General features: G+C 45.5%; 1 protein-coding gene across 3 annotated transcripts in view; it reads right to left on the bottom strand.

Annotated features, from left to right (window-relative positions):
• The window catches only part of CSMD2 (CUB and Sushi multiple domains 2), a 295,469-nt gene that overhangs the window by 232,321 nt on the left and 35,208 nt on the right, over positions 1-27,940 (bottom strand). For all 3 annotated transcript variants that reach the window (XM_054086316.1, XM_054086315.1, XM_054086317.1), the window contains one exon: positions 17,315-17,427. In XM_054086316.1, coding sequence (XP_053942291.1) covers positions 17,315-17,427 — 113 coding nt within the window. The remainder of the gene's footprint in view (positions 1-17,314; positions 17,428-27,940) is intronic.

Raw genomic sequence — 27,940 nt, 5'->3', positions numbered from 1 at the left:
AAACTCGCCACTTCTTGCAGCAATAAGCCCTGATGGATTAGCTGGAACCCGTGTTTTTATGCTTTTTATACCCACCCTCTTTCTTCTCTTTGTGCTAAGCTGAAAATATCCAGCCATCTCATCCCTACTGTTTATGGAAGTAACGACAGAACTGCCAAATTCCCCACCCCCCATTCTCAAATGCTTTTTATCAAGAATGGAGGCCACAATGTTGAAGAAGCAATGTATATTTATAGCTCTTAAGCAGAAAGATCTGTTTTGAATGAAGGAGCTCACATTTTTCCCAGCCTGAAAAACACCAACTGTATGTGATGTGTCATCTGGATTTGGAATTCCTCAATACAGACACACCTAGATAGGAAAATCTCACCCATTTGAGATGAAGTCATAGAATCATCAAGGTTAGAACAGGCCTCTAAGCTCATCCAGTCCAACCATCAGCCCAACACCACCATGCCTGTTGAATCATGTCCCAAAGTGCTGTGTCTACATGGATTTTGAACACCTCCGCGGACGGAGACTCCGCCACAAACATCTCCATTTACACCAATGCTACAGAACACTTCACAGAGCTAAAACTGTGTATTCCCTTATTAATCTTAGTACAATTTGTGCAGGAAACAGTTTTGGCCCTGAAATTAGTTGAAAGATTAAGAAGAAATTTATAGAACTTCCCTCTGCCGGGATGGAAAACAGCACTGAAAATGAGCAGAGTAGGAGCTTGGTCCATCTCCTCAGGTGCCTGCTCAGCAGAAGACTCCCACTGAACCACGCCAAGGCCCAGTCAGAACCCAGCCTGACGGACCTGGGGCTGGAGAAGCGGTGGCTGAGGGGAGACCTCATTGCTCTCTGCAGCTCCCTGAAAGGAGGTTGTAATGACATGGGTGTTGATCTCTTCACCCAAGCAAGAAGTGATAGGATGAGAGGAATCTGCCTCAAGTTGCAACAGGGGAGGTTTAGACTGGATATTCAGAGAAATTTCTTTAATAAGAGAGTGGTGAAGCATTGGAAGAGGCTGTCCAGGGCAGTGGTGGAGTCTCCATCCCTGGAGGAGTATATAAAGCACTTCAGGACACGGTTTAAGGAGGCACGGCGGTGTTGGGCTGATGGTTGGACTGGATGATCTTGGAAGACTTTGCATGCCTCAAGGATTCTATACTTCTCCACTTTGCCAAAGCAAACCAGCTGTGTAGCTGGGTGACCACCTCTAGCTAGAAAAATACCCAACGGTCAAACCAGAACAACTGTACACAAAGCAGATGAGCACAGTACGAGTTAATCCTCCGAGGGAATCTGAAATACCTAGTCTGTCAATCAGCTGTGGCCAACAGTGGACGGACAACTCTGGCAAGAGAAGCAAAAATTGATAAAACCAACTGTTCCGTTAGATCCTTACAGATGAAATCTCTCACTGTGAAATCTCCAAGATAAAGCATAGCACCTCCCTAGGGCAGAAGGCAGTTGCCGGGACTTTATCAAGTAACTACTTATAATTTTCATGCAAATAACTAGAATAATCAAAAGACGATCACGAGTGTGTCAGCCCGAGGAGAAAAACATCGATGAGCTGATCAAAGGAAGCAGATGACCTCAAAGAACGTGCGTTCAAGATGTTATCTGTCCTTCTGCAGCTCGTTTGCTTTGATATGAGCTCAATATGAAACCACATTACCTCTCAGACCACCCACAACTGTGTGGGTGACTCTGCCACAGACCAGGCACAACAAGAGCCTTCCCTGAACACCGGCTGCACTGACTGGACAATGTTCAAGGGGTCATGAGCACGGGGATCCACTTCTTAGTTTTACTTTGCTGGCACAGAAATAGAGCAAAATGCAGTTGCTGCCCCTCAAGGCAAAGCACTAGACTCGTCTGCGTGTTACGGAATGGATGAAGCTGTTAACAAAGGAGAAAGATCAAAGAATCAGAAAGAGCTTTTCAGTGGGTTTGGGTGTTTGGTTGGGTTTTTTCTTGGTCATAGATTTCGGAAGGGGTCTTGCTTTCTCTTTCTTCCAAAGCTAAGATGGTGTCTAATGGTGCATCGACCAAAGCTGAGCTCTCAGGCTCTGGCTGCTCTATTTTACCACTGGTTTAGTTGGAAATGCTGCACCTTTCCAAACTGGTTATTGCCGTGGTGTTTTCATTGTGCGTTCTTTTTAATGTAAAACTCACAAGACTTCACCTATCTTTTACACCACTTAATCCCTGTTAAATTGACTTGAAATTTGAGGCTAAAAAAAATGACCAGTCCACACACACAGGGGGTAACTGCATCCCTCACCTCTTTTGGAAATCAATTGAAAGACATCACCATGAAGTTTACAACAGAGATGCTCAGACACAGCTAATAAAAATTTACACTGAAGGAAATAAATGCCAGAAGTAACACATTTTGCTTTCCATCTATTGCATAAAGAGCGTAACTTAACTCTTCCAAACTAAGGATTTCTCTTATACTGAAGTTCATCCTGATGCCACAGCACCGGGCCAGCCTGCCAGGATGCCAATCAGGAGCCTCAACTGAAATCATCCATTCTTGAGCAGCCAGAACTGCTGAAGAATTATGTGCACCATCCAGAAAAGAGTTTTTCCGTTTTATTTAATTTCTAATTGTTGGATTGCCTGTTATTTCACCCCAGGCTCTGCCACCACCCAGAGAAAACCTGCACCTTCCAAGGCTTGGTACAGCACAGAAACATAGGTCACATCTACCAGCACTTCCACAAGGTGAAAGAAACCCAGGGCATATTTATTTTGCTCTACATTTCAAGGATTACTGATTGACAGCCCCCATTCCTATGAATAATAATAATCATATCACCGAGCCTTTCTGTGCTCGAACAATCATTGTGTTTCCTCTTTAATAACACGGTCGGGTTTATATGGAAGACTCGAGAGCACGAAGCCATAATGACCTTCCCCATCGGAGAAGAAGCTGCTGAAAATGACAGCTGATAAAAAAAATAAAGCAGAGCAAGGGAGATAATGCCCCGGCCATTTCATCCGCAGACACATCAGCCCATAATGATCAGAGTGATCACAACAAACCGGGACTGACGACGCCCCCTCCTCCCCCCTCTTTAAGCAGCATTTCATCTCCTGTTTCCGATGTTCAGGCAAAGAACCAATTTGCACTTTCCCCACCAGTTCTGCGCTCCAAGATCCCCCGAACGCAGACCCAAACACTGAATCCTCTCTGATCTGGACGGCAAAGCAGATATACCCATGTAAAAGTCCATTTTCATCCCGATGCTGACAGCGGCGCGGGCGCTGCTCACCGCCACCTCCCTCGCCCCGTTGTTAGCAGTCTCCTCACACAGCAGCAGCTCCTGCTTGCAATGAAGCATCGCTGCTGCTGCTCAGCCTCCCGGAGCTCCCCGGCATCTTCCAGACACCGGAGCCACGGGCACAGTCAAAGCAATGCCTTTTCCCTCACCCATTTCATAGATACAGTAATGAATAGCAAGGATTGTCAAGGCAGTTAATAGTTAGGGCATGAAACTATTAAATCGGGGGACAAATCTCATCGCATACACACAGATTCGCAGCCCTTCCGTTTCTATAAAGGAAGCTGAACCTTCAACACAGCCCAGAGCTGCATGAACAGCTTCTGGGTTTGAGTCAAGGAACACAAAAATTAGTATAACAGGAGACAAGAGCTCAGTCCACCACGAACCTGCAGCTGCCAGAGAGCCCCAGCGGGGACTGAGAACAGCATTTCAAGGCAAACCCCAAAATAAGTGCCCGGCATCCTTCGCTACAGGCAGCTGTGCTGGGGTTGGCCACGTCCGTCTGGGTTTGACTGTGATCTGGGGACTCGCTCACCAAATTCAATCTAGGTAAATCACAGAATAAAGCAGAGCAGCAGAGGACTTTGTGCCACCCTGGTCTCTTACCGTGTATTGTGGACACAACTACACCTTTATTTTCTTTTTATATTCAGTTTTCCAAGCTGAATTCAGTGTGCTGCGACTGAAATAACCAACATGTTGCAATGAAAAGCAGCATCCACCCTGCCAGCTGCACCCAGCTGCAAGGATCCCATGCTCGGAGGTATTAAAATTACTCATTTCAGCTGAACACAGTCTGCACGAAGGGAGGTGTTTGGGAGAAGGAGGGGCTATTTTCCTTTACATCTCAAACAGCTGACAGCTAATGGCACCGCTTCCTTCATCAAAATATTATTCCAGGTGAGAATGCAGGGTAATCCAAGAGACACAGATCACCACGTCGCATGTGCGTTCACTTCTGGAAGCAGAGATAAAGTTAATTAAATACTCATTTAATTTGAATTAAGATGGATTCACTCTCCGTAGCTGATCAAACCCCTAAACCAACAGCAAGACTGCACCGTCATAGCCTTTTGTTATTGAAGCTTTCCTGAAGATTCATTAATTGTGCAGTCTAACACGTACAGACAGGCCTTTTTCATAGCGTCTGCTCTAGCTCCCAGCTTCTTCCCCACGTTCCCCAGGAGCAACGGAGGTGACTAAACAATAGCAGAACCCTGGCCTGCTCCTCAGCAGACAGGACGAGCGCTTGAAGAGCTCTTCAGAGACACAACTCTGACACCACGCCGCTCAGGAGCTCTGTGCACGCAGCAGTGATGAAAAGACCAAAGGAAAGCGATGTAGCGGAGGAGATCAGAGGTGAAAGCAGAGAAGCACAAGGCTAAGAATCATCCCCACTCCCAGTCAGTGCCAGGGCAAGAGCGGAGCTGGTGGAGACCTGAACACCGATCTCCTTGTGCTACATCAACCCCTCACCTGCTTTACAAAGCTCAGCTCTACGAACACGGAGAGAGAACACTTCTGTTCTCCCCCCCAGGACACTCCTCCCGGATGGGTTGGGGGTACTCTCACTTCTCTTTTTCTTGCACAAAACCAGCAGGAATCACCAGCAATGAAAACTGAAGCTACAGACCAAGCAGGGCTTTTCCAGCAAGATGAGTCCCAGAAACCCGCTTAGAAGTTATTTACTTATTTACAGTCAGGTTCTTCTTGGACAGATGACATTTTAATCTCAAACTGGAAAGAAGTTGCACCAAGCGAAGAAATGGGGAAGGCATTACCATCCAGGCTAGGTGGATTTGACCGGATTGAGAGGAGATGTCTCCCAGGAGCTTAGATCCAATCAGCACACGTCAGAGGATTTGGGGGGATAGGTTTTCTGTTACTTAGACAAGCAGGGTTCCCTTCAGTCGCCCTGCAAGGCGCTTTCCATTTCCCAGCCCTCACTGCTATGAACAATAACTCCAGCTCACAGCAGGCCACTAAAGCAATGCTGGTCAGCCATTGCCTCTTTTTTTCTGCTGTAATTGCTTTGCCCACATAATAAAAAGTCAACTGGCCTCCTACTAATGGAGAAACTGGAGCTTAAAGCTAATTCTTCCCCTCTAAATTGCTGCTTTAGCCTGTATTTTCAGAATCCAAATGCACAACTTCCTCTAAAGTCTATCTGATCTGTGCATCGGATGGAGGGTATATTTATGTGCCTAAACCACAATATAGGCACTCAAATACATATCTCACTAAAGAAAAAAACAGAGACCACTCAAAGCAGTTTAAGATGCTGAGGGTTCTCGCAGAAGTCCCAGCTGTACAAGACAGACACAAGCTGATCCCTCCAGCTGAGGACCAGCCCTCAGTGTTCCTTTCTTTACTAACTGATAAATATTACAACTCTCAGATTGCGACCTCTACAACTGCATTTGTGAATCCTTTAGCACAAGAAACATTTTCCAGGCTGGTGGATTTCTACCAGCAGCTCCAGGGCTGAACTCATATTCAAACCTCTGGCCTCATCAGAAGGCTGAAATAATAAAACCTGTGGTTATTAATAGCTCCCTCCCCTGCCGAGGCGCACAGAGCCCTGCACAATGTCCTAAAATCAAATTAAAACGGAATAAAAGCAATTAAACAACACAAACTCTTGGAACGCAGGCAGTACAGGAGGGAGTCCCAACATCAAGAACACAAAGTGGCTCAGCTGGTGACTGTGGACCCTTGGAAATGTCATCCTACAGAGGGAACACAGGATGGGCCAACCCCTAGGATCAGAGGTTCAGGTTGGATCAGCTGTGACAACACTTTCCAAACAGGGAAACGAGAGCCCAGGATTCACATTTTCCAAGTCAACAGAATTTCAATGGCAGTTGATTTGGAACATAAAACAGACCAAAAACCGTAACGCTGGCTGCGATTAGAAGACACATCAGCCAATTCTAACTACAGAAAAGACACTCCACAGCTTTTGAGATGATCTTTCTTGGTTCTCACAACCTCGATCCACTGGTGAGACGCAACTGGGAAACAAACACGTGGAGACAGAAAAATAAAACAAAGCATAGCAGCCACTTTATGGCAACAAGGATTTCTCAGATTTGTGAGATGCTGCCTTCAACATCTCTCCTCCCCCTTCATAGCAACCATGGTGGAACCTGCTCGAGCGCACTGTGCCCATGGAAGGCTCAAACGGCAACAAAGGATGGACAAGCCTTTTAACCAAATGGCCCTGGCAGTAAGTCTGCAATTTTCGCACAGCTCATTAGTGGTGACTTTTTATGGAAATGTATGCTGAAACAAACCCAAACGCATCTAACAACTACATGTTCCGCAAATAGATTCCTTGATTGAAAAGAAATGGCTCTCTATTATCTGCAAAAGAAAAAAGGGGAAAGAAGGGAGGAAAAGAAAGGTTTTAGGAAAGAACCACAGTGAGAACCCTTCATAACATACCCTCAGTGCTGCTGTGCTGAGATTCCAGGAACTCGTTTCCAACACTTTTCATCTGTCCAGTCACAGGCAGCACCCACAGGTCAGACAAATTGGGTTGGAAATTAGGAGAAGGTTCTTCCCCAGAGGGTGGTGGAGCACTGGAGCAGCTCCTAGGGAAGAAGGCACAGCACCAAGCCTGACCGTGTTCCAGAAACCTTTGGCCAATGCCTTCACAGTATGAATGTTTGGGGGTGTCCTGTGCAGGGACAGGAGCTGGACTCGACGATCCCTGTGGGTCCCTTTCGACTCAGGACATTCTCTGATTCTAAGTACATCCCAAGCACAAGCAGCCCTCTGTTTCCAAACGCCACGAAAGCAGAAGCAACATTAAAGTCTCGTCAATTCTTTTTTTGAGGACAGTGATTTCTGCACCTCCTCCATAGGCTCCTCTAGAAGAGGCTAATCTAGAGCTGCTGGCCTGCGAGGAGAGCAGCGGTGGGACCTCATTGACAGCGGAGTGCCCCCATATCGTAGCTGAGCAAGCGCCACTTGGTTTATTTAAATACTTAATACAGGATCCTGTTTGCCAAGCATTAGCATTCCTGCTCTCCTGCGTCTGCACTGATTGATCTCATTTGCATATGCAAATCAAATGCCAGTATGAGACACTTAATATTCCCTCAACTTCATTTAGGGCTGCAGCAACACAGGTCAATATCTCTCTCCATCCTCCAGTACATGGGGAGGGTTCTCGCCGAGTCAGCAAATGCTAATAAGCTTTGCTGCTTTCAAGTCTTAAAATCAATTAGTAGTATATTAAGGCAGACTTGCTGAGAGCTCATTTGAGTAATAAAAATCTTTTGTATAGCTAAAAAGACAAAGAATAGGAAGGTTGACTCTTCCTTCCCCAGGGAGCTGCTGGAATCTGAAGTTGTACCAGCAAGGAAGGGATCTGCCACGACGTCTACTGGAACGGGGAGAGACACTCCCGTTCTCAGTGGCTTCAGGGGGAAAACGGCACGGATATCCAAAATCCAGACAGTGTTTAGTCCAAGTTCTTCCCCTACCCTTGTCTGAACAACATGAACGCACACAGACAGCAAGAGGAATGCAGAGCGGCATTTCCACAGCCACCAGCCCTCTGCCCTTGCATCCGTGACATTAATCCTGCGCCGCAGCGGCACCTCGCTCGCACTGACATTTAGAGAGCAGTGGCTCCGGGCTGTCACAGCGTGAAGCATCCTGCCACGTAGCACGGGCTCCCCAGCACCAACAGCACAGCCTCTGGGAAGAAGCACAGCCACAAGAAGCTGCATCAGCAGCTGAGGCAAAGAAACGGTCCAACAAACCCTCAGCCTCAGCGCTCCGCAGCGGATTGACTGAACCCCTCCAACCTCCACAGTCCAGGTTCGCTTCCCGAGCCCGACGGGTGCCCAGCCCCAGCAGAGCTCTGGAATACAGGGACTGCACCAACAAGATCCACTGAAATAGGAGCAATGTCATTCCCAGGAGCAGAGAGGGCCCAAGACCACGCCGTGCATCGCCGTCCCCCCTAGGCTCACCCCCGATGGCAGCAGATGAAGGCACCGTGGAGCTTGTAAGGGGCCTTGAACTGTTGTAAGATAATACCAGAAAAGAGAGCATCACATTAGGATTTCAGTGCCTTATCCAGTCATAGTTTTCATAGAATCCTGGAATGGTTTGGGTTGGAAGGGACCTCAAAGCCCATCCAGTGCCACCCCTGCCATAGGCAGGGACACCTCCCACTGGATCAGGGGCTCCAAACCCCATCCAACCTGGCCTGGAACCCCTCCAGGGATGGGGCAGCCACCACTGCTCTGGGCAACCTGGGCCAGGGCCTCCCCACCCTCACAGCAAAACATTTCTCCCCAAGATCTCATCTCAATCTCCCCTCTTTCAGCTCAAAACCCTTCCCCCTCATCCTATCCCTGCCCTCTCTTACCTAGAGACCCTCTCCAGCTTTCCTGGAGCCCCTTCTAAGGTCTTCTCAGAGCCTTCTCTCCTCCAGGCTGCACCACCCCAACTCTCTCAGCCTGTCCTCATACAGGAGGTGGGTCACCCCTCGGGTCATCTCTGCACTCACTCCAACAGATCCACCTCCATTTCTTCATCCTCTAATCAAGATTTTTGTTTTATGAGCGCTAAGCTCAGAAACACCACAAGGGGCAAACACCTGGCTTATTTGCTTGATTTTATTTCAGCAAATTTATTGGACATCATCTGTGAGTTTCAGACTGAGCCGCACTGACACCAGCTCCTGCCAAGGCTGTGACAAATAATTGAGTCACCACTGTCACGCCAATTTGCCATTCATTTCCCTTTCAAGGCTGAAACGCCCCTGATGACTGGAATATGCTTCTGACCATGAAAAGAGTTTCCACCATGGAATAAAAAGGAGTAAACAGATAGAGATAACTGCAAATAAATAGCAAAACAGGGTTTACAAGCCATTTTAAGAGTTCTCAGGTGGCTTTTTTTGCCCTTTAAAAGTTGTTTATGAAACAACTGCACTTGTCTAAAGTACAATCGAATGCTGAAGTAGGTCGTTGGTTGGTTTTTTTAACAGCAGAGCTTCGATACCACGGGCTTCTACTCACTGCGGGGCCACCAGTGGGTTTGCCAGTGCTGGCACCAGCCAAGAGCAAAGGGTAGCGAAGAGCACTGGCTAATTTGGGATGTAAAGCCCAGCTGACTTCGACAACTAAACACTTCGTTATTCCTCTCCTCCAGTTTGCATTCACCCCTCCAAACACGTGACTGAACAGAAGAGTTGACTGTGCGACATCACTTGTTCCCCGCACGCATACGGTCCATTAAACAAAACAGTAGCTGCACATTGCAAGCAGTGGATGACAAACAGGGACACGGCTACGGAGCTGAAACGGGGTGGAAAAATTCCAAAGAGCAGCCATAAAAAGATATCTGAAACCATGAGAGGAGAACCTACTCCTAACCAAATTTTTACATTAAGTAGAAAATACTTAATTGAAGACTGAGTCAAGCCAGTGCTATGCTTTAAATCTAATTATTAAACTACTTGTCTTCCAGACGCTACCTGGTGTAAAACAACCCTGTCACTCAATATTATTGACAACACGCATCGCCTTGCTGCTATTTGGTATCCTGGTTTATCGTGTACCACAAACACTAATACCTTGCAAACAAGCAGCAAATTAAAACACGCTGTGCTGACTGAATAGCGGCATGGGCTGGCGTAGCTCCGACACGCATCCAGAAGAGCAGCGCCATGAACCCGAAAATGAGCGCAGTGAGCGTGCACAGCCTTCTCCTGCTCCTCACCTCCCACCACGCTCCAGAGCAAAGCCGTGCCAGATGTTCCGGCACAGAGGAGCGGGAGGCGAAGCTGCTGCAGGGCTATGTTCTCCTTTAGCTGTTCATCATCAGACAGCGGCACTGCAGCCCTGCCTGCCTCTCCAGCGAGACTCGAGCTCTCCGAGCTTCCCTCCGGGTCTATTGCTCCTCCACAGGCAGCAGACAAGGAAAGGGGTAGCATAGAATCACAGAATAGGGTGGAAAGGACCTTAAAGCTCATCTAGTTCTAACCCCCCTGCCATGGGCACCCAGTTGTTGTTCCTGTCCTTTCTTTTAGTCATGATGTTCATTATGAGCAATCACGCTCTTTTAATCCCCACGCATCAAAACGGATTGGGACACGTTAGGCACAGGAATATCAGTATTCAAACACAATCTGTCGAGTTTTTCCTTTGTTTCTAGAACAATTGATTCTTTTACAGCCATTTGGAAACAGCAACGCGACTCGAAACAAGTCAACTCATCCACAAATCTGCTAAGATAAAAATATTAACAGCAAGGTAGAGTGACGCTAAGTGTTATTAAGAAGCGCATGAGGCCAACACAGCCAATTTAGGATCTCGGCTGCCGATCTCTTTGGATGGTCTGACTGCTTTAAGCAAGTTACAGCAGCAAAATAAAGTAATAAAACAATTGTTGGTAGGAAGAATTAGATGAAAACTCCTGGGTCACCCGCTACTATCCTCATTTCACTGCTTCTCCATATGGAGGGCTCACATTGAAAGTATGGGCAATTTCTCTTCTCAGCACCCTTATATAATCATCAACAATCAGGACTTAAATCTTCAGGTTCTGCAGTTCCAGAACATAAACAGATGGGAAGTTTTCTAGAATGTAAATTAATTACAATTTTGAACAAATAGACTATAAAAAGAATCATATGTTACAGGCACAGAAATATTCACGTTGATATTTTGATCATCAATTCAATACAATTAATTAAAGTAAATCAATTAAATTAATTAAATCATTGCACTTTCAGACAGAATTTTGTACCAACATCACTGAAAATGCTGGAATTGGGGCTTCAGCTCCTGGAGAGGAAAACACAGCCAGGTTCCCCAGTTCCCAAACAAACTGGAGACAGCTGAAAGATGCTGAAAGGAACAAACCCAACTCTGAATCCATGCTGCAATCATCTGCTGTGAATTAGTCTGAAACAGTAATGAACATCTCCAAGTTACAGCGCTAAAGCCTCTTGGAGATGGAGGGGCATTTTAAGCCCACAGTTTCAGTGCTGGCACATTCGGAGAGACATCACTTTATGGCGTCGCATGCTGTTCTTTTTCCATTGCTTTATCTCTACGAACTGCGAGGGCTACAAAGTTGTATTTTAATTAAAACTTTAATTCTTGAGCACAGCTCTTCAATAATGAACAGCAATGGGGTGGATTCAGCACAGAGCTCTGGCCATTTATATCGATTTAGGTTAACATCCCCTCTGCAGCTGGACCTCACACAGAAACGTCTGACACTGCTCCAGCCTGGAAAAAGCAGAGCATTCTGTTCACCTGAAATCCAGAAGAAACTTTAGAACATTAAAATATTGTCTAAATGGGAAGGCAACATCAGTATGCCAGACTCGTCTTGCATTTAGCATCTTACTAACACTCCTGAATTTGGTGCACGCCCTTTAATATCCACAGGCACGGAGCCACTCGGATTGTGTGCCTGGAGCTAAAGCACCTGCAGAAGCGAACCAGCACTGACTGTGATCACACTTCTCATCCCAACATCCATTTTCTTTAAAGGAAACATGCGATGCCATCTCATTCCCTGCTAATCCACCAAACCTCCCATCTGCATCCTGGCTTTCCCAGGGAGGACTCCCTTCCAAACCCTGATTCCAGCATGACGCTAACTCAGCTTGGGAGATGCAGGGGGAGGAAAGTAGGGAGAGATCAGTTTGAGGAGACAAAGCAGCATCTTCCCCAGGTCACAACTGACACTAGAATTAGGAGGCAGAGTAGACAGAACAAAAACCCACAAAGAACATTAAACACAGCAGATAAGGAAGAAAAGACAAAAACTGCAGAGGCAGTGGACTGAATGGGAAGTAAAGAGCTATGTCTATGAAAAGAGAACAGTCCTAAAAAGCTATCGTGCATCTCCACTCATCCAGAGTCCTTGAGAGTTGAACGCCACACTCGCAACATCCCCAGTGCTAAGCAGAGCACATGAAGTGGCTGCTGAAGGGTCAATCCACTCTGGCATCCAGACCCGCGCACTCAGCTCCAAGGCCATTTCAGTTCTGAACACATTAAACCATCTCTTGAAGACATTTCACTACCAGACAAATAAAAAAACCATCAAACTTCCAAATCTTGAATACTCTGTTTCCACACACAGAGAAATAATCTTTCATTAATGGGGCAATTGTTACTGCAAAGTTAAATGAGGAACTGGAAAACAGAGAAATGAAGTGGTTTCACAACCTGCATGCAGCAGCAACGCATCCAGAGAGTGGCAGAGCCAGGAAACATCGTTCAGGTTTAGCAAAAGGAATGGTCAGAGGGGAACAGGACCCATTTTTTAATTGTATTTTCTAAATACGCACACGCAGTTCCACAAAGAGCCCTCGAAAGAATGAGATATTTGTGCTTGAGAAAGAGGAGGGCATTTATTACGAAGGAAAACAGCACCATTTACTTGGGGCTGTTTCCCTCTGTATTTAAACACTTCTAATTTCTTAAAATAAGCAGTGTTCTTCTAGGCATAATTGTTTCTTTTCAATCAGGCACTTAGTGTTTGCAGCTATCAAATTTGTTGCAGCTGTAATCAAACACGATGTCTTGGGAAGGGAAATCTTCACCTACTCTTGTATCTCGCTGCATCACACAGCGCTGCGGCTGCAGCAGCTGAGTCCCGAGGCCAAAATGCCCTGATCCTCTCCAGCGGTTTCAAACTGAACTGCGCTTTTGTAAAAAGAAAGAAGAAAATTTAACATTATAACTCTAGAATTTAGGTAGATGAGGATTCCTGAACAAATGCACTCGACATTATCACCTCCCCTCTTCTTTGGTGCAGGACATCCATTGCTAGCACACAAGTACCACGATTGGAGGTGTAGTTAGAACTGCAACTGGAGAACATTGATGTAGCAGGGCAGGGACAAAGTTAAAGTAAGAAGCCAATTAATTCATCTTCCTCTTAGGAATCCACCGGACAACCCCGTCCTCACCACAGCAGCACTCTCCCGTGAGACTCCTGTGCCTCCTACAGATTTCTACCCCTTCTGAAGGCAACACCTGGTGAGCAGACTATAGACAGAGAAGCATTTCTAGTCTGCAGTGCTCCATGAACTCTGTCTCTGGTGTTTCCTGTGCTTCAGCTTCTCATCTTGGTGTCATCCATCCTCTCTCCTCACTGTCTCCTCCTCTGTTTGCCCACATTCAGAGCAGAACACTCAGACTCCCCACCCTCACAGCAAAACATTTCTCCCTAAGATCTCATCTCCATCTCCCCTCTTGCAGATGAAAACAGTTCCCCCTTGTTCTATCCCTGCACCCATTCAGGTACGATAAAGAGCAGGTTTGAGAATTTCCCTGATCCCTTTCTAGTTATCAAACCCTCAAGACTAACAAAGAAGCCAAAAGGCGACGGTTTACAAATAATGATGTAATTTCATTTTACACCCACATTAGTAAACTAGAACAGCACTCGATTTTCATTGTGAGCTCTTATTAGCAGTATTGAGGAAATTATGTGGAATTTACATCAATTTCCCTCTTATACTAAAAGACTTACCCAATTTATTTTAAATATCAACTTACAATGTATTCATCAGGTGTGCGGCAGCAGCGACTGTAATTAATTTCACATTGTATTCCAGGCATGTGCCTTAATATTAACTTCACAGATCTTCCAGGGGAAGCAATAAATGGAAGCATTGGTCATTTTTGGTCATTAAATCTTTAAGGAGTATTTTTCACAAGATGAGACTGTCAAGATTCCGATCCTAGTAAAATTCTAACTTGGAATATTTATAGCCATTTCTACTTTGAAATTCTCCTGCAGTTGAAACAAAAAGCAAGACTCTGCAACAGCTGGTTGGGATTCTTGAGAAGAATCATTTAGTCATTAAAAATGTAAAAAAAAATCCTTCAGTCTGAGGGTGAACAAGGCTAATTGTGAAATCACATTGAATTCAAGGGACAGTTTAACAGGGAAAAATACAAATTTAAGGATCCTAAAAGCATGAAAGCACTCAATTTAAGTATTTTCTAAATGGTGTATTCTGAAATGGAGTTTCATATAAGAACTGCTTATATATATATATTAAAAAACCCTCTTAAGATAAAAAAATACCTTTAGATCAAAGTACTGTATTTAAATGGAAATTCATTTTTCTGTTCTTGCATATCAAAGGAAGTTGACAATTTTTCATTCCCAGTCACACTGCAATGGTTGTCCCCATTTCTTTTTCCAGATCATCCGCTCAACAACAGTTCTTTGTGCTGATTTGGCAAAACATTTCTGCCCCAAGATCTCATCTCAATGTCTCCTTTGCAACTGGAAGCTGGGAACCCAAACTACCTGCCCAACATAAGACCACGCAGCTGGGAAGAGAAGCCTGATCCGGAGCTGTGACTGCCAGGGATGCTGCACCCTCAGCAGCAGTATCCTCAGTCACAACCATTTCCACTCCTTGAGAGATGGTTGCGCTGGGCAAGGAGGACATCAGCCCTTCCGTTTGCTCTCAAAGACTCTCTTCCACGGAGGAGAATGACTATAAAACCCCCGCTGTTTACTGAGCTTTGAAACAGTACTTGGCATCTAGAGAAAAATTACAACACAACAGAGAGATGAGGGAACATGAAGAATCAGACAATGAGAGCAGACAGGAACAAGCTGGTAATACACACCAAACTAAATGTAGAAAGATGAGGAAGGCAGAAAACAAGGAAAAGAGGATTAGGGAAGATCTAGCACAAGGCACAATAACATACAATGAAGTCAGAAAACTATGAGCTCAAGAAGGAAGTGCCACAGTACAGCCGTGTTCCTGCTGTACCTGAGGCTGGAAAAAAGCTCTGGCGACTTTCAGAAATTCACTCTTTGTCTCCTCCTAGAATTTCTCTACATGTTCTCATAGTGGAAACATTAATGTATGGATTCCATCACTACTGCACACAAGTTCTCCCTTTTTTAGTCAATGATACGTATCACTAAAGCGTGTCCTGAAACAACCAGAAATGAAGACACATCCATACAGGTATGAGCAGGAGATGGCTGTGGTGTGTTCCAATAAATGGCTTGTAAGCGATCTTATCTTGCAGGCATCATACTAACTAGATAAGCTGGCAAGATGCTAACTTAGATAAAGCCAGCCTCAATTTGTGTTTCCCCAGAGGTTCAGGCATCCCTCTAAGCATGGAGGATTTGTGTCACTTCGATGCCTCCAAGGACATCCTTACTTCTCATCTTCCTTTAAAAAAAGTTTCTGAAACCTTTCGTCCAATTTTAAAATTCCATTTCTTTCGGTGCATTTCCCAATGATTGCTTAAAGGGAGGAGAATAATGAACATGCTTTGATAGCGGATCATAAAGGAGCCATTTACTGCAAGGACTCTGATGCATTGTTCTGTCTTTAAACATGAATTATCGAATCACGAGCTATTCACTGACTCGTAGATTACTGATGAACTGAGACCACATTACAGCAGCAGCACAGCCCTCTGATCAAAAACACACTCATCTCCTTTAGTCTTGGTTAACAACAACTCAAACAGCAAGCAAGTAGCTTGGTTTGAGGCAGGCGCAGAGCAGCTCGTTCAGCCAGCCTGTCCCTCTCAAATAAACTTTCATTTACACTGATGCTCTGTGTCTCTCAGGGGCTCAGGTTAAGTTCTAAATACATTTCTTTTTCCCCTGGAGATGTGCTCAGTTCCCGCTTTAAAGCCCCCTAATCACCAGTCAAATCAACTTCTGATAATTTAAGAACTATGGACTCGAGGGCAGCCCTGGAATAAGCCTTTGGATGAGATTACCTGCTGCATCACGATGACAAACAACGTTAAAAAGTGTACAATTCTAACTAAATGCCAAAATATGAACTCTGAACGTCAAGGCAGCACGAATCCAGCTATGTGCTCCATATCACACAACTCGGGAGCGATGTACCATCGTGTGTACTGGACACGGTGACTGACATGTATGGAATCTGCCTCTCCTCCCTACGCTGGTGTTCTCGCTTGTCCTGGCGGATGCCAGCAACCCCAGAAGGAACTAACTCTGCAAATAAATAGTGTGGTCCCCAATGGAGATGAAGTTCACGGGCTCTGCCCAGCCACGCTGAGCACATGCTGACACACTGATCATTTCTAGACTAATAGAAATGTCTTAGAGCCACTGCTGCCTCCAGGCAGAACAAAGTTGTTAATCAGATATTAGAGGGTATCTAAGCAGAATTCCTCTGAACCCGAACAATTGTCAAGTGCAGAAAATGCTTAGAGAATACAACATCATCTAAATGAAGGCATCTGCTTCGTTTAATGCATTGGGTAATTGTCCGGTAGGATTCATCACCAAAAATTGTCATTAAGGCTGATAACTTCTAAGGACTCCAAAGAAAAACAATGTTCAGGGAGAGGAACAACATTCTCAATTTAATAATCAACATAAATGTAACTCAAGATTTTAACATGGTTAATTTGCCATTTACCCTGCAGTCCCAGCTCCTACTGCCATCGCGACCAGAATTCTACTGTGAATGGTTCTTTCACAGATCTGATGAATTCCAAGATTTTCTGAAGCTACCAAGCCTTCCATACAACCCTTTACCTCCAAAGCCACCAAACAGGGGACAATATTTATGACAAGAAACACAGGAGGTGATTTAAGTACTTAGCAAGGAAGGAGCAAGGAAAAGGAAAATAAATAAGCAAAGAGAATGTAAAGGGAAGATGCTGCTCAGCAGTGCCAATTGTCTCGGCTGCAAATCCTAATGTCCATACAGGCCGCTGCACTGCTGGAACCCTCCAGATTCTACTGTCACATCCAACATCCCCCCTCCTTTTGAGCACAGATCCGGAGAGGAAGAAATACATCGCACTTGGAAGGAATCAGCAATTTGAATTGTGAAAAAGTGGATCAAATTACCCAAGAACCAGAGGCTTCTGTCTCGGATTAAGTCCCTGCATGCACATATACCCTGGTATGAACCCTGCACCTTAGTTTCACGTCCTACCAATAAGCCAAATGCAGACACAATTCAAGACAATTACCGAACCGGGCAGACTTACCTTCATAGTTCGCCTGGAAGCCTTGAGCACTGACCGCATAGTCACTCACAAGCCACAAGGACAGCACAACCCCTGTACTCACAATAGGAGCAGGCAGCTGGAAACCCGTTAACCTGGAAGAAAGCAAGAGGAAGGTTACATTCATCACTCCTGTCCTCGACCTGCTCGAAAACCAAGAAGTGAGGCAGTTGCCCCTTCGGCCAAGGCACCACAGCCCCGCAGAGAGCTCAGGGCTAAGGAAAACGGGCTGGTTCAGCTTGAATTCAGTAGCGGCTCAACAAGCGCTGGGTAAACCCATCCTGGACTTTTAACACCTTCTGCTTACCAGAATAATTCCAAGGTGTTTCTTCGCTGACGGTATTTTAAACCAGTCACTCTGCTTCACACCTTGTTCACCGACATCATCTGCTCTGCCACGCTCCAACCCCAGCCCTGTGGTCTCAGAGCAGTCACTGAGTCCTTCAGAACGACTTCTCCCACCCGTGAGATGAGAGCAATATCTAAGGTTGCTGAACGAGCCCAAGGCACGATTGAATAATGTTCGTAACACATTTTGAGAACGTTGGGATACAAATACGAGAGAAGAGCCTGAAGCATTATAGCAGCTACATTAAATTGAACACAAACTAAAAATAACGTTAGAGAACAAGCAAAAAAGTGATGTTACTAATTAACTGAAGCCCATCAAGGTGGATGTCTGTAGAGTATTTGTTCTGCAGTTTTACAGTGAATAAGGTTTGAAGAAGTTCTAGGAATCCTCCCACCCAACTGTCCCGCAAGAAAACCCCAAGGATGGCACTTTTCATCCTGCGTCCTAATATCTGCTGTGCTTCACAGTGAAGATTGTAATGGTTAACACCTCTTTACCCACTGAAAAAAAACAGTGCCCACAGACACAAAATTATTTGCACAAGATGATCCGGTGGATGTCCTGCAGGAACTGCCCGGAATACAGACACAGCCTTCACATCAGAGGAGAGAGAACTCTACATGAAGGTGACACGTCCAGCAAACAGACCAAAGGCTGCACTGCAGGAACCCACAGCCCATGTATCTCCCCCTCCCCTGGCTCCCCTTGAAGGCTGAAAACCAAATGACAACTCTTATTTTTATTAAAAAACAAGTCTGTTTAGGAATAATTTTAAACTAAGATTGTTTATCTCCAACACTAAACCCCCAACCCCACACTGACAGAGCCCAAGAACAGCTCACGTACATCTCTCACCAACTACTCTAATTTCATAACTATAAGCCTTCTCCCTGCGCTGGGCTACAGCGCTTTACATAACTGCGGAAGGAAGATTTGTTTTAAAGCCATTCCACATTAGATCTCGCCTACCATTATCAAGTATAAAAATTCAGATGCAATCCCATCACCTGATAACTCCTAAACCCAGGCTCTACAAACCACAGGAGCAGCAGTAACGGCCGGGACTCGCTGCCACGCGATATCGTTTGAGATCTGGAGTATTCAAGCCGGATCACAGGACACAAGTACCACGAGATAAACAGGCTACGGTAAGAAAGAAATTTTAAAGCTTCTTACACACATACTCTGAGGTTTATCCCACATCTTTTTATACAGCAGCCAGTCCTTCTTACAGAGAGGGCAGAAGATCTCTTGTTATAAAGAGCCCTCTGACCGCCCCAGAAATACCTGTAAGTATAGATGTGATCCAGAGCATCTCATGTCCTACGTGGACTGAAAACAGCATCCACAGAACGACATCAGATGCTTAATTCTGGAGACATCCTCTTCTCTTAGGTCCTGAGGGAATGGCAGGGAGATGTACTAGGGAGAGTTAGGTGGGACATCAGGAAAAGGTTCTTCCCCCCCAAGTGTGATGAGGCACTAGAACAGCTCCCAGGGAAGCAGTGACAATATTCCAGAAGCTTTTGGCCAAGGCTCTCAGACCCACAGCATGAACACTGAGGTTGTGCTGCGCAGGGACAAGAGCTAGACTTGATGGTCCTCAAGGGTCCCTTCCACCTCAGGACATCCTATCATTCCCCGACCGTGGGGTCAGGTACTCATACACCGCAGTCTCCAGCCCAACAGTTTCCCCACCAGCGCCGGCAGCTCCCACAGACGGTGAGGGAAGTTCCCCGCTGTCCTCACTCTGGCCCTAATTTAGTAAACCTAAATATTATTTCTAACAGACTGAACTCTGAGTAATGAAAGCTGACATGCTCTGCCCGAGAACCTTATTAAAGCAGAATTTCCAGTTATTGGCAAAGTTCACACCGTTAACAGCCAGTGATGGCAGTCAAGTTTTAATGTCAGCAGAGAAGGACTTATCCGCGCTCAGCATTAAATCCATTGTCTGGACAAGCTGTAAGAACAATTGTTCCTGTTTATTAAAAATAAAAGGTTCCAGGGTGTTTAAGGATTCAAGATAGTTTTACTGTGCACAGAACTGAATGCCAGTTTTTATTAATTTATTTTCCAGTTTAATTAAAGTGGCTCATTGCAACCTTCACACACTCCAAAAATCCAGGAAACAAATGGACTGGTTTTAATAAAAAAAAACATACTACGGATGGCAGAACCTGTCCATTTTTCTTCCTCTAATCACCACACAGTGGTTCATCATCATCTGGGAATGGGTTCACAGTAGTCTGCACTCTTCACATCCAAAGCATCTCTGTTCTCGCTGAACTACATGGATCCTGCACGCTGTCTATGCACAAGGAGGACCCCGCTTTGCAGATGATACTTTTAATTCAGGGTAACATTTACAGCACTGCTTCCCCATAAGCAAGCGCACGCGTCCTGCGGGAGCCACCGGGAATTAATGCTACCTGAAACACCACTGCCCTTCACGTGTATTGGAATTTTCTAGCTACAGGGCTTTAAAAGAAAAGGATGCCTTGTGCATAAAGGCATGAAATGGTAACTGAGGGGTTGTTCCCAGTCTTTTATGGATTCCACATTGACCCAAGAAACAATTTTCGCGGGAACCTCCGGCCTTCCTGAACCTCTGAAAATTAATAAACGCAACCACCTCTGCAGGCCCTTCACTAGAGATGTGCATTGTGTCTGCCAAGCGTCCCTGGAGCGCACGGGAGAAAACGGGCTGCCTGACAGCACAAAGGGGACCAAACGCTGTCTGCCTCTTCAGATCCAACAGCCTTTCTGCCCAAAGAAGATGAAAAGTGTCCCCATTAGTGCTAAAACTAAACTCATTCAAAAGAAAGCAGGAAATCCTGCTTCGATATGAGAAATATCTATACAGCAACTCCTACCCCCTCTATGCGAGTAATTTCCATATCTCCTCCTGCAGTGAAACCCTCACAAGAAGGGAGATTAAATTCCTCACTGGAAGCAGCTGCAATCAAAATAAAAGTTATTCCTCCTCTTAAGCCTTCAACCGACGCATGCAATTGAATATTATTCCTTCTTCTGATGCCCTTGTCTTCTCCAAGCAAAAGCACAGGCAACATCCTCTTGAAAAAACGCTTTAACAAGGCTGATTCTCGGGTCACTCCTGTAAAACCTCAGCATTTCTGCTCCAAAGGCCCAGAAGCAGCCAAGCTTGGCAGGACACCCTGCCTTGTTCTGCCCTCGCTGGTGGACTGTCCTCACGCCTTCATCCCTGAACGTGCAGCCCAGGCAAATGGAAAGCACGGGGATCAACGCGATGACAGGCAGAAGATGAAATCTTTCCCCATGGCCTTATGCATGGAACAGCAATTCTGACACCACCATTATTTAGTGTAGCAATAAAAAAAAAAAATATATGCTAATGAGACAGAAAAGCAACAAACTCTGCAGCTTGTTTTTATTAAGGGCCGTAACAGGAAGGTGAGGGCAATAATAACAGCACAAATAATCATCTTCCATTTCTCCTGTAACTCTGGCCAAATGGATTATTGAGTGATTATCCCCTTAAGTTGCTTAGAGCCAACATGATTGTGTGAGATTTTCAATGTGTTTTTCATTGGCTTAATTCTGCTCCTACTGTGAGGAACCAAACTAAACCAGTGCCAGAAATACCGCTTCATAAGTTTGCCCTTGCTTCACAGTACGGCAAAAATCAATATACCAAAACAAATCAACACAGAAATCCTCTACCCTGCCAGCTTCCTTCCTCAATCTTTGTCTTGGGTTTGCCACTAACACTGCAAATATTCCTGGGGCACAGCTCCCCATTTGCAGCAAAATCTACTTCTCCGAACAGCACTGCTAGAACCGAAGTCAGTAACAAAAAGCTGCTGTTGTAGCCAAGGCTTCTTCACCGGCTCCTGCTGTGCCACGAGCACCAGCTTCCCTGAAGGTCTGGGCCACGCACTGGGGTCTCGTGTGCTGCTCTCCTTCCCCTGTGATACATCACCATCCTCCCTAAATCACAGAATTACTGAGGCTGGGAAAGACCTCCAAGATCATCCCATCCAACCAACAACCCCACTGTGCCTACTAAACCATGTCCCAAAGCACCAGATCCACACACTTTTTGACCCCCTCCAGGGATAGGGACTCCACCACTGCCCTGAGCAGCCTCTGCCAGGGCTTCACCACTCTTTTATTAAATAAGTTTTTTTCTAATATCTAACCTAAACCTCCCCTGGTGCAACTTGAGACCACTTTTTTCCTCATCCTATCATTTGAAATACTGTCCTGTCCACCAATGAAAGGGGCTAAGCACCAGACAAAGACCCCTTGATGCTCCGCTCAGCACGTTCAACTCCTACTCACACAATTTTTTCACCCTGGAAAAGGAATAGCTGGCCAGGACAGCCCGCATGCTTTTGCAAATGCACTCACCTCCATCTGTTGCACATTATACTGTTCCACTGTATCAAGTACGACTGTATCGCACACGGTGACGCAGGATCCCATTTCGAAGTGCAGGTGCCATAATTAAAACAGAGCACATTATTTTTCTGGTAGGATGCCCACCATCAGCTCAGGCTGCAATCAAAATAGTTATTGCAGCTGGCAATCCAACAGCCTTTAAAGCATAAATGCTAGAGAAGTGTCTCAGAACATCTAATGAAAACGCATTGGATTGCACCGTTTAACCCAGCATTAAATTACACTACACCATACTTGAGTGATTTTTTTCCTGCATGTAATTTAAAGGCACCTATTAAAGAAAATTTCCCATCAAATGAACCACTTTCTCCACTACGTAGAGTGTAAATGACACTGTTCTCCAAGTGATCGCCTGAGACCCCTGCATTATCCCAGCACAGTGTCCAAGGTAAGCGGGTGCTGATAAAAATGGCCTCAAGTTGCTCCAGAGGAGGTTTAGATTGGATATTAAGAAATATTTGTTTCCCAAAGAGCGGTGAAGCTCTGGCAGAGGCTGCTCAGGGCAGTGGTGGAGTCCCCATCCCTTGCAGGGGTTCAAAAAGCACGTGGCTGTGGCACTTGGGGACACAGTTTAGTAACCACAGTGGGGTTGGGTTGATGGTTGGACTGGATGAGCCTTTTCCAACTTCAATGACTCTGTGATTCTAACAAGGCAGCAGACATCCTGAAGTCATTTAAAAGGTGAGTTCATGAAGTATTTGACTAATCCATTCTCAACTAGGACCAACAGAGAGAGCCCAGTAACTTCCAATTCACTTTGAATCAAGTTATAGATGCCTTATTTCACTCAGCAGGAGGCTCATGTGCACGTAAAAACGAGGAAAATCTGATTTCAGTGAAGAGCTACCTCTATGCTGACTATTTCCTCTAAAAAACGGGTATGAAACAAGTGACAATAACAGCTACAACTTTCTCAGTCTCAATAAAGAGGATATGCCAGCATCGCGCTCCAGCCCCTGGAGAAGACCTTCAGAAACACTTATATATGGTTAAAAATGTAAAGTCTTAAGGGAAACTGGAAACACAGCTGCACCGAAAGGCAGTGGTCACTCACAGATGTCCTTCAAGGCTGCTTCATGAAACAGACGCCAAGAAGAACAGAACAAAGGCAAGAGATCAGGGAATTCACCCAGAGCGATCCATCCCATCTCAGATCTCATTATAGGTGGCAGATTTTTTTTTCTTTAAAGACACAGTTGCTGGTGAATGTAGGGTAAAGCAGTCTACGGGGGGAAAAAACATCTTGTCATTCCTATTAATATCTTAGTTTTAGAAATCATCTTTCATCCTAAAAGACTTTAACGTCTCCTCCAAATCATGGCCCAAATCCCAAGAGAACCACTGTGCATTTCAAATATCACTTTACAAAGCCATTAAAAAAGCAACACAGAGCTGCCCTAGGCACAAGGACTTCAATACATGCAGGAGAACTGAAGCTGACAGGTCTTTGTTTCTCACATGTCATTGTCTGCAAGGTTCAATACCTGCCATGGCTCCAGGAGAGCTTCCCATGCCATCATGCTGCTGTCCAGCCAGTAACCTGCGCCAGCAGCATCATAGCTCCCACAGCCCCTCCTGCTCCTCCCGGCTGCCCCATTCTTCTACGCCCAGCTCATCCCTTGCAGCTGCACCACAGGCTGCTGCTGCCTTGCTCTCCTTCACATGTAGGATCCTTTTTGTTTTCCACAGGGAGACCCGTGGAGACTTTCCCTCCCGTTTTCAGTAAGCGTGGATGAAAGACACACCTGAGGATATTGCCAACTCTCTGCCAGCACTTCCTCGGGCTTCTGACAGGCTGAGAGAGTTGGGGTTGTTAAGCCTGGAGAAGAGAAGGCTCTGGGGAGACCTTAAAGCAGCTTCCAGTGCTGAAAGAGGCTCCAGGAAAGCTGGAGAGGGGCTCTGGATCAGAGAGTGCAAGGATAGGACAAAGAAGAATGGTTTTGAGTTGAAAGACGGGAGATTTGAGATGAGATCTTAGGGAGAAATGTTTTGCCCTGGCCCAGGTTGCCCAGAGCAGTGGTGGCTGCCCCATCCCTGGAGGGGTTCCAGGCCGGGTTGGATGGGGCTTGGAGCCCCTGATCCAGTGGGAGGTGTCCCTGCCCATGGCAGGGGGTTGTGCTGAATGGGCTTTGAAGTCCCTTCCAACACAAACCATTCCAGGATTCTATGATTCTCCGATTCTGAGTTTTTTTTCCCCCAGGGTTGTTAGTTTTTCTGCCCTTGTCTCTGTGTTGCTTTATTAGAGAAAGAAGCACTTATCACGAGATGTAAGCTTTAACCATATTGACAAGATAACTGGTATCATAAATGTCCTCATTAATCATCACTAAAACAAGCCGAGCATAATCTGCAAACACTCCCAGCTCCAGCATGCTGCAGACACTTAAAAGTCAGTTCTGTCTGCAAGGCAGAACTCACTGGTGCTACTTGGACAGTTGTCCTTTAATTTTGAGCCCCGTAAGGCTGAAATGATGCTCTGGACTAAACAAATCTCAGCCAGTTTAAAAGGATACTGTAGAGACAGAAGAAAAAACAGTATCAGCTCACATTTGGATTTACTCGACTCATTGGACTGATTGATGCTCCAAACCAAGATGCTTTTATTTGAGTGAAGCTGCGAGCAGTTCCCGTACAAGCATCTTCAGAGGCACATTGTGAGCAGCAGTAACTCCTTGTGTATTCTCTGTTTGTATTTCACCAAGCAACTCCAAGCTACTTTGCTGCCAACCAACACCACAGGTCCCATTTTATTCTATATTACTTCCCAACCATTGCCTCTGCCCAAGTGGTTGACAATGAAGTTGCTTTTAAAGTAATAGAGCCCGTGACGTACAGAGCTATGTATCCTTATTAGGACAGTAACCAGCACTGAGGGTGAGGGGAAGAAAAAAAGCTCTGTCCCCTAAACTGGGTTGTGGCAACATAGACTGCACCCACATTTTAATTCAAAAAGTTAATCCAGCCCTTTGCAAACATCTCTCACCCCAAGTCTATCTGCCAGCAGGGACAAGAACTGGACTCAATGATCCTTGTGGGTTTCTTCCAACTCAGGACATTCCATCATTTTAAGGTCCTTTTCTTATCCCTGACACTGACAAAGGCTTCCTTAACCAACACAATCATCTCCGGGAACAGTCACAGGGCTCAAATTCCAGACTGCAGCTATTTCTTTGCTCATTTAAGATGGAGTTTTGGTCAATACCCACTAGGAAAAGTATCAGTTACAGAGCCTAAAGCCTGCACAGCCATCGCAAATAGATAATGCTTTCACGGCTCAAGTTGGGAACAGGCATTAAGCATCAAATTTCACTAAGTTTAATTTTCATGCAATGCAATCAAGTCGGAAGACCACGGACTCGGGTTTATTATTACTGTAATCACGTCCCTTCCATGCTCATTTTTCCTGCACTTTCTCAGGTAGCAGCAAGATGCAAGCCGCTATCTGACAAACTTTGCCATCTCTGTTCTCAGCCTTATTATAAATCAAAAAAGAAAAACGCAAGGTCACAGCAAAGTTCACCAAATTTCAGCAACACCTTAGCAAGTTTGAGCTGATATTCTGAATAAACAAAGACCAGTTTGGATAGAAACCAAACAGGGCTCAGCAGTGTCAATTCAAACTTGTCAGGTTTAGGTTATTTCTGGCTTTCTTCAGAAGAAATTAAAAATCATCAGGGGTGCGAAATCCAGTAAAAGGGAAAAATAAGTTCTCAGAACCCCCTGCAAATCACACAAGGCTCATGGCTAAGTGCAGAGCCGCTGGTGAGCAACAGGGAAGCGTTACCATAGTGGAGGTGTTGCGAAGAATACCCCAGTATTCACACCAGTCTTTAGTAACATTGACTCTTCTGCCGCACGCTGTGCCGAGCCAGCGTCCTGCAGCCTGAAGAACTTGGCATTTAAACAGACCAGAATCTTCAAAACAGCTTTAAATGCAAGAAAAGCTGAGGAAACACAGAAGTTCATAGGCCAGCAGCGTTTTGAACAGAAATACCACTTTCTAACTCCTTCAAGCTTGCTCAGCTGGGAGGCAAAGCTTTTGAAACCACAGCACTGGAAGTCGTGACTCCACAAGCTACGTTCTCTGCCACCAGCCTGCAAAGATTTCAGGCAATACTCTGAACCTCAAATTCCTTCTGCGCCCCCGTCCCTGCCACACAACCCTGTCCGCCCCAGGGATGCTCAGAAGCCTCAACTTTCATATGGAGTTCATATGGAGACACCCAGACAAAAGGCACCGAGCTTTACATTTACGGCAAGCAGGTCCTGTGGGGCTGCAGATAGAAACCCCACTGGTTTCAGATGCTGTTGCAGGTGACACAATCAAGCAAAAACATTAATTACAGCTTTGTTAGTAGCTGTGCTTAGTACACACACACACACAGCCCTGTCCCTCCTGTTCTCTCTGCCTGAATCTCAAGAAGCTAAAGAGCCAAACTGCAAAGAGCCAAAGCTGACGTGCAGAGTGAATCCAGGGCTCATCTGCCAAGTCTGTGCATCCTTTTACTCCCCATGCATACAAAATCAGGGTTCGAACTAGACTTTAGTCATCAGTGGTGAGAGAATCTTTACTTCCCCCAAGTGAATACTAAGCTGCAGTATCAGGCAAGCACTGTTCTGTCTCCATGATCCTGGGACAGGCAGCTTAGATCCTCCATCCTCAGCATTTCCACATGAACTGCAGTCTCATTTCCCACCACAATACAGGTAATTGCTTATGCTAATTCCTTAAGACTTCAGAATAACACAGAATAAAATAAAGTTTATTGGAAACAGATGAGAAGGAAACAGTAGAAATTAACTTCCTATAAAGCTAAGAGTTATAAAGAAGCACCCAAATGGAATAAAACCAATGCAAGTTTTCCTCGCAGCCAGTGCAGTCAAAAAAGCAGGTTAATAAGAAAATTGATTTTTAGAAAATGTGTTGTATGATGGAAAAAAATAAAACAAATCCCATTGTTCCTGCCAATGAAGATTTATCCAAAAAGACTGTAATATCGATTCATGTCATATCTAGTTCTCTATTCACTTCCACCCCGTGTGAATGCTGAATATTGCGCAGAAATGGGCTAAAAGCATTGCTAACCGCTGATGTTTAGCAGGGGAGCCCAGTAGTGCACAGCGCTCTAGAGGTGGAAAGCCCAGGTTCGGATACAGCAGCAGAGCGATGGCTTGTCCTGGTGCCTGTTGCTTCTGTTCCATGTTCCTCCTTTGCCAGACATCCACAAACTGGGACCAGATTCAATAAGAAGATGCTCCCTCCCAGAAGGAGGTTGTAGCGAGGTGGGTGCTGGTCTCTTCTCCCCAATAAGAAGAGGTAAGAGAGAGGAAACGGCCTCAAGTTGCACCAGGGAAGGTTTAGATCAGATATGAGGAAGAATTTCTTTACCAGGAACAGCAAAGCACCAGAAGAAGCTGCCCAGGGAAGTGGTGGAGTCTCCATCCCTGGAGGGGTTCAACAAGCGTGGGGACATAGTTTAGCAGGCACAGCGGTGTTGGGCTGATGGCCGGACTGGATGAGCTTAGAGGTCTTTTCCAACATTAATGGTTCTATGTCTGGCCAGGCACCCGGAGAGCTACAGGGTCTGATTTCAATAGCTAAAAAGATAACACATAAAAAGCTAAAACAACAACATTTCACACTTCAGTTTACACACAGATCAGCGGCAAAACAAGTTACCAACAGGTCAAACGAAAATATTTATCTCCTTCCTAAACCTTTTATTCCACTATAGCAGCTCTAATCAGCTGTAAGCCTAAACATTAGAAGAATGGCTGAAGATGTAAGGACAAGCACTGCATCTCTGCAC

Source organism: Cuculus canorus, chromosome 22 (assembly GCF_017976375.1).
Source record: "Cuculus canorus isolate bCucCan1 chromosome 22, bCucCan1.pri, whole genome shotgun sequence".
In the NCBI taxonomy this organism is placed as follows: domain Eukaryota; kingdom Metazoa; phylum Chordata; class Aves; order Cuculiformes; family Cuculidae; genus Cuculus; species Cuculus canorus.
The sequence above is the reverse complement of the archived record's forward strand: the minus strand, read 5'-3'. Positions and strand labels throughout refer to the sequence as shown.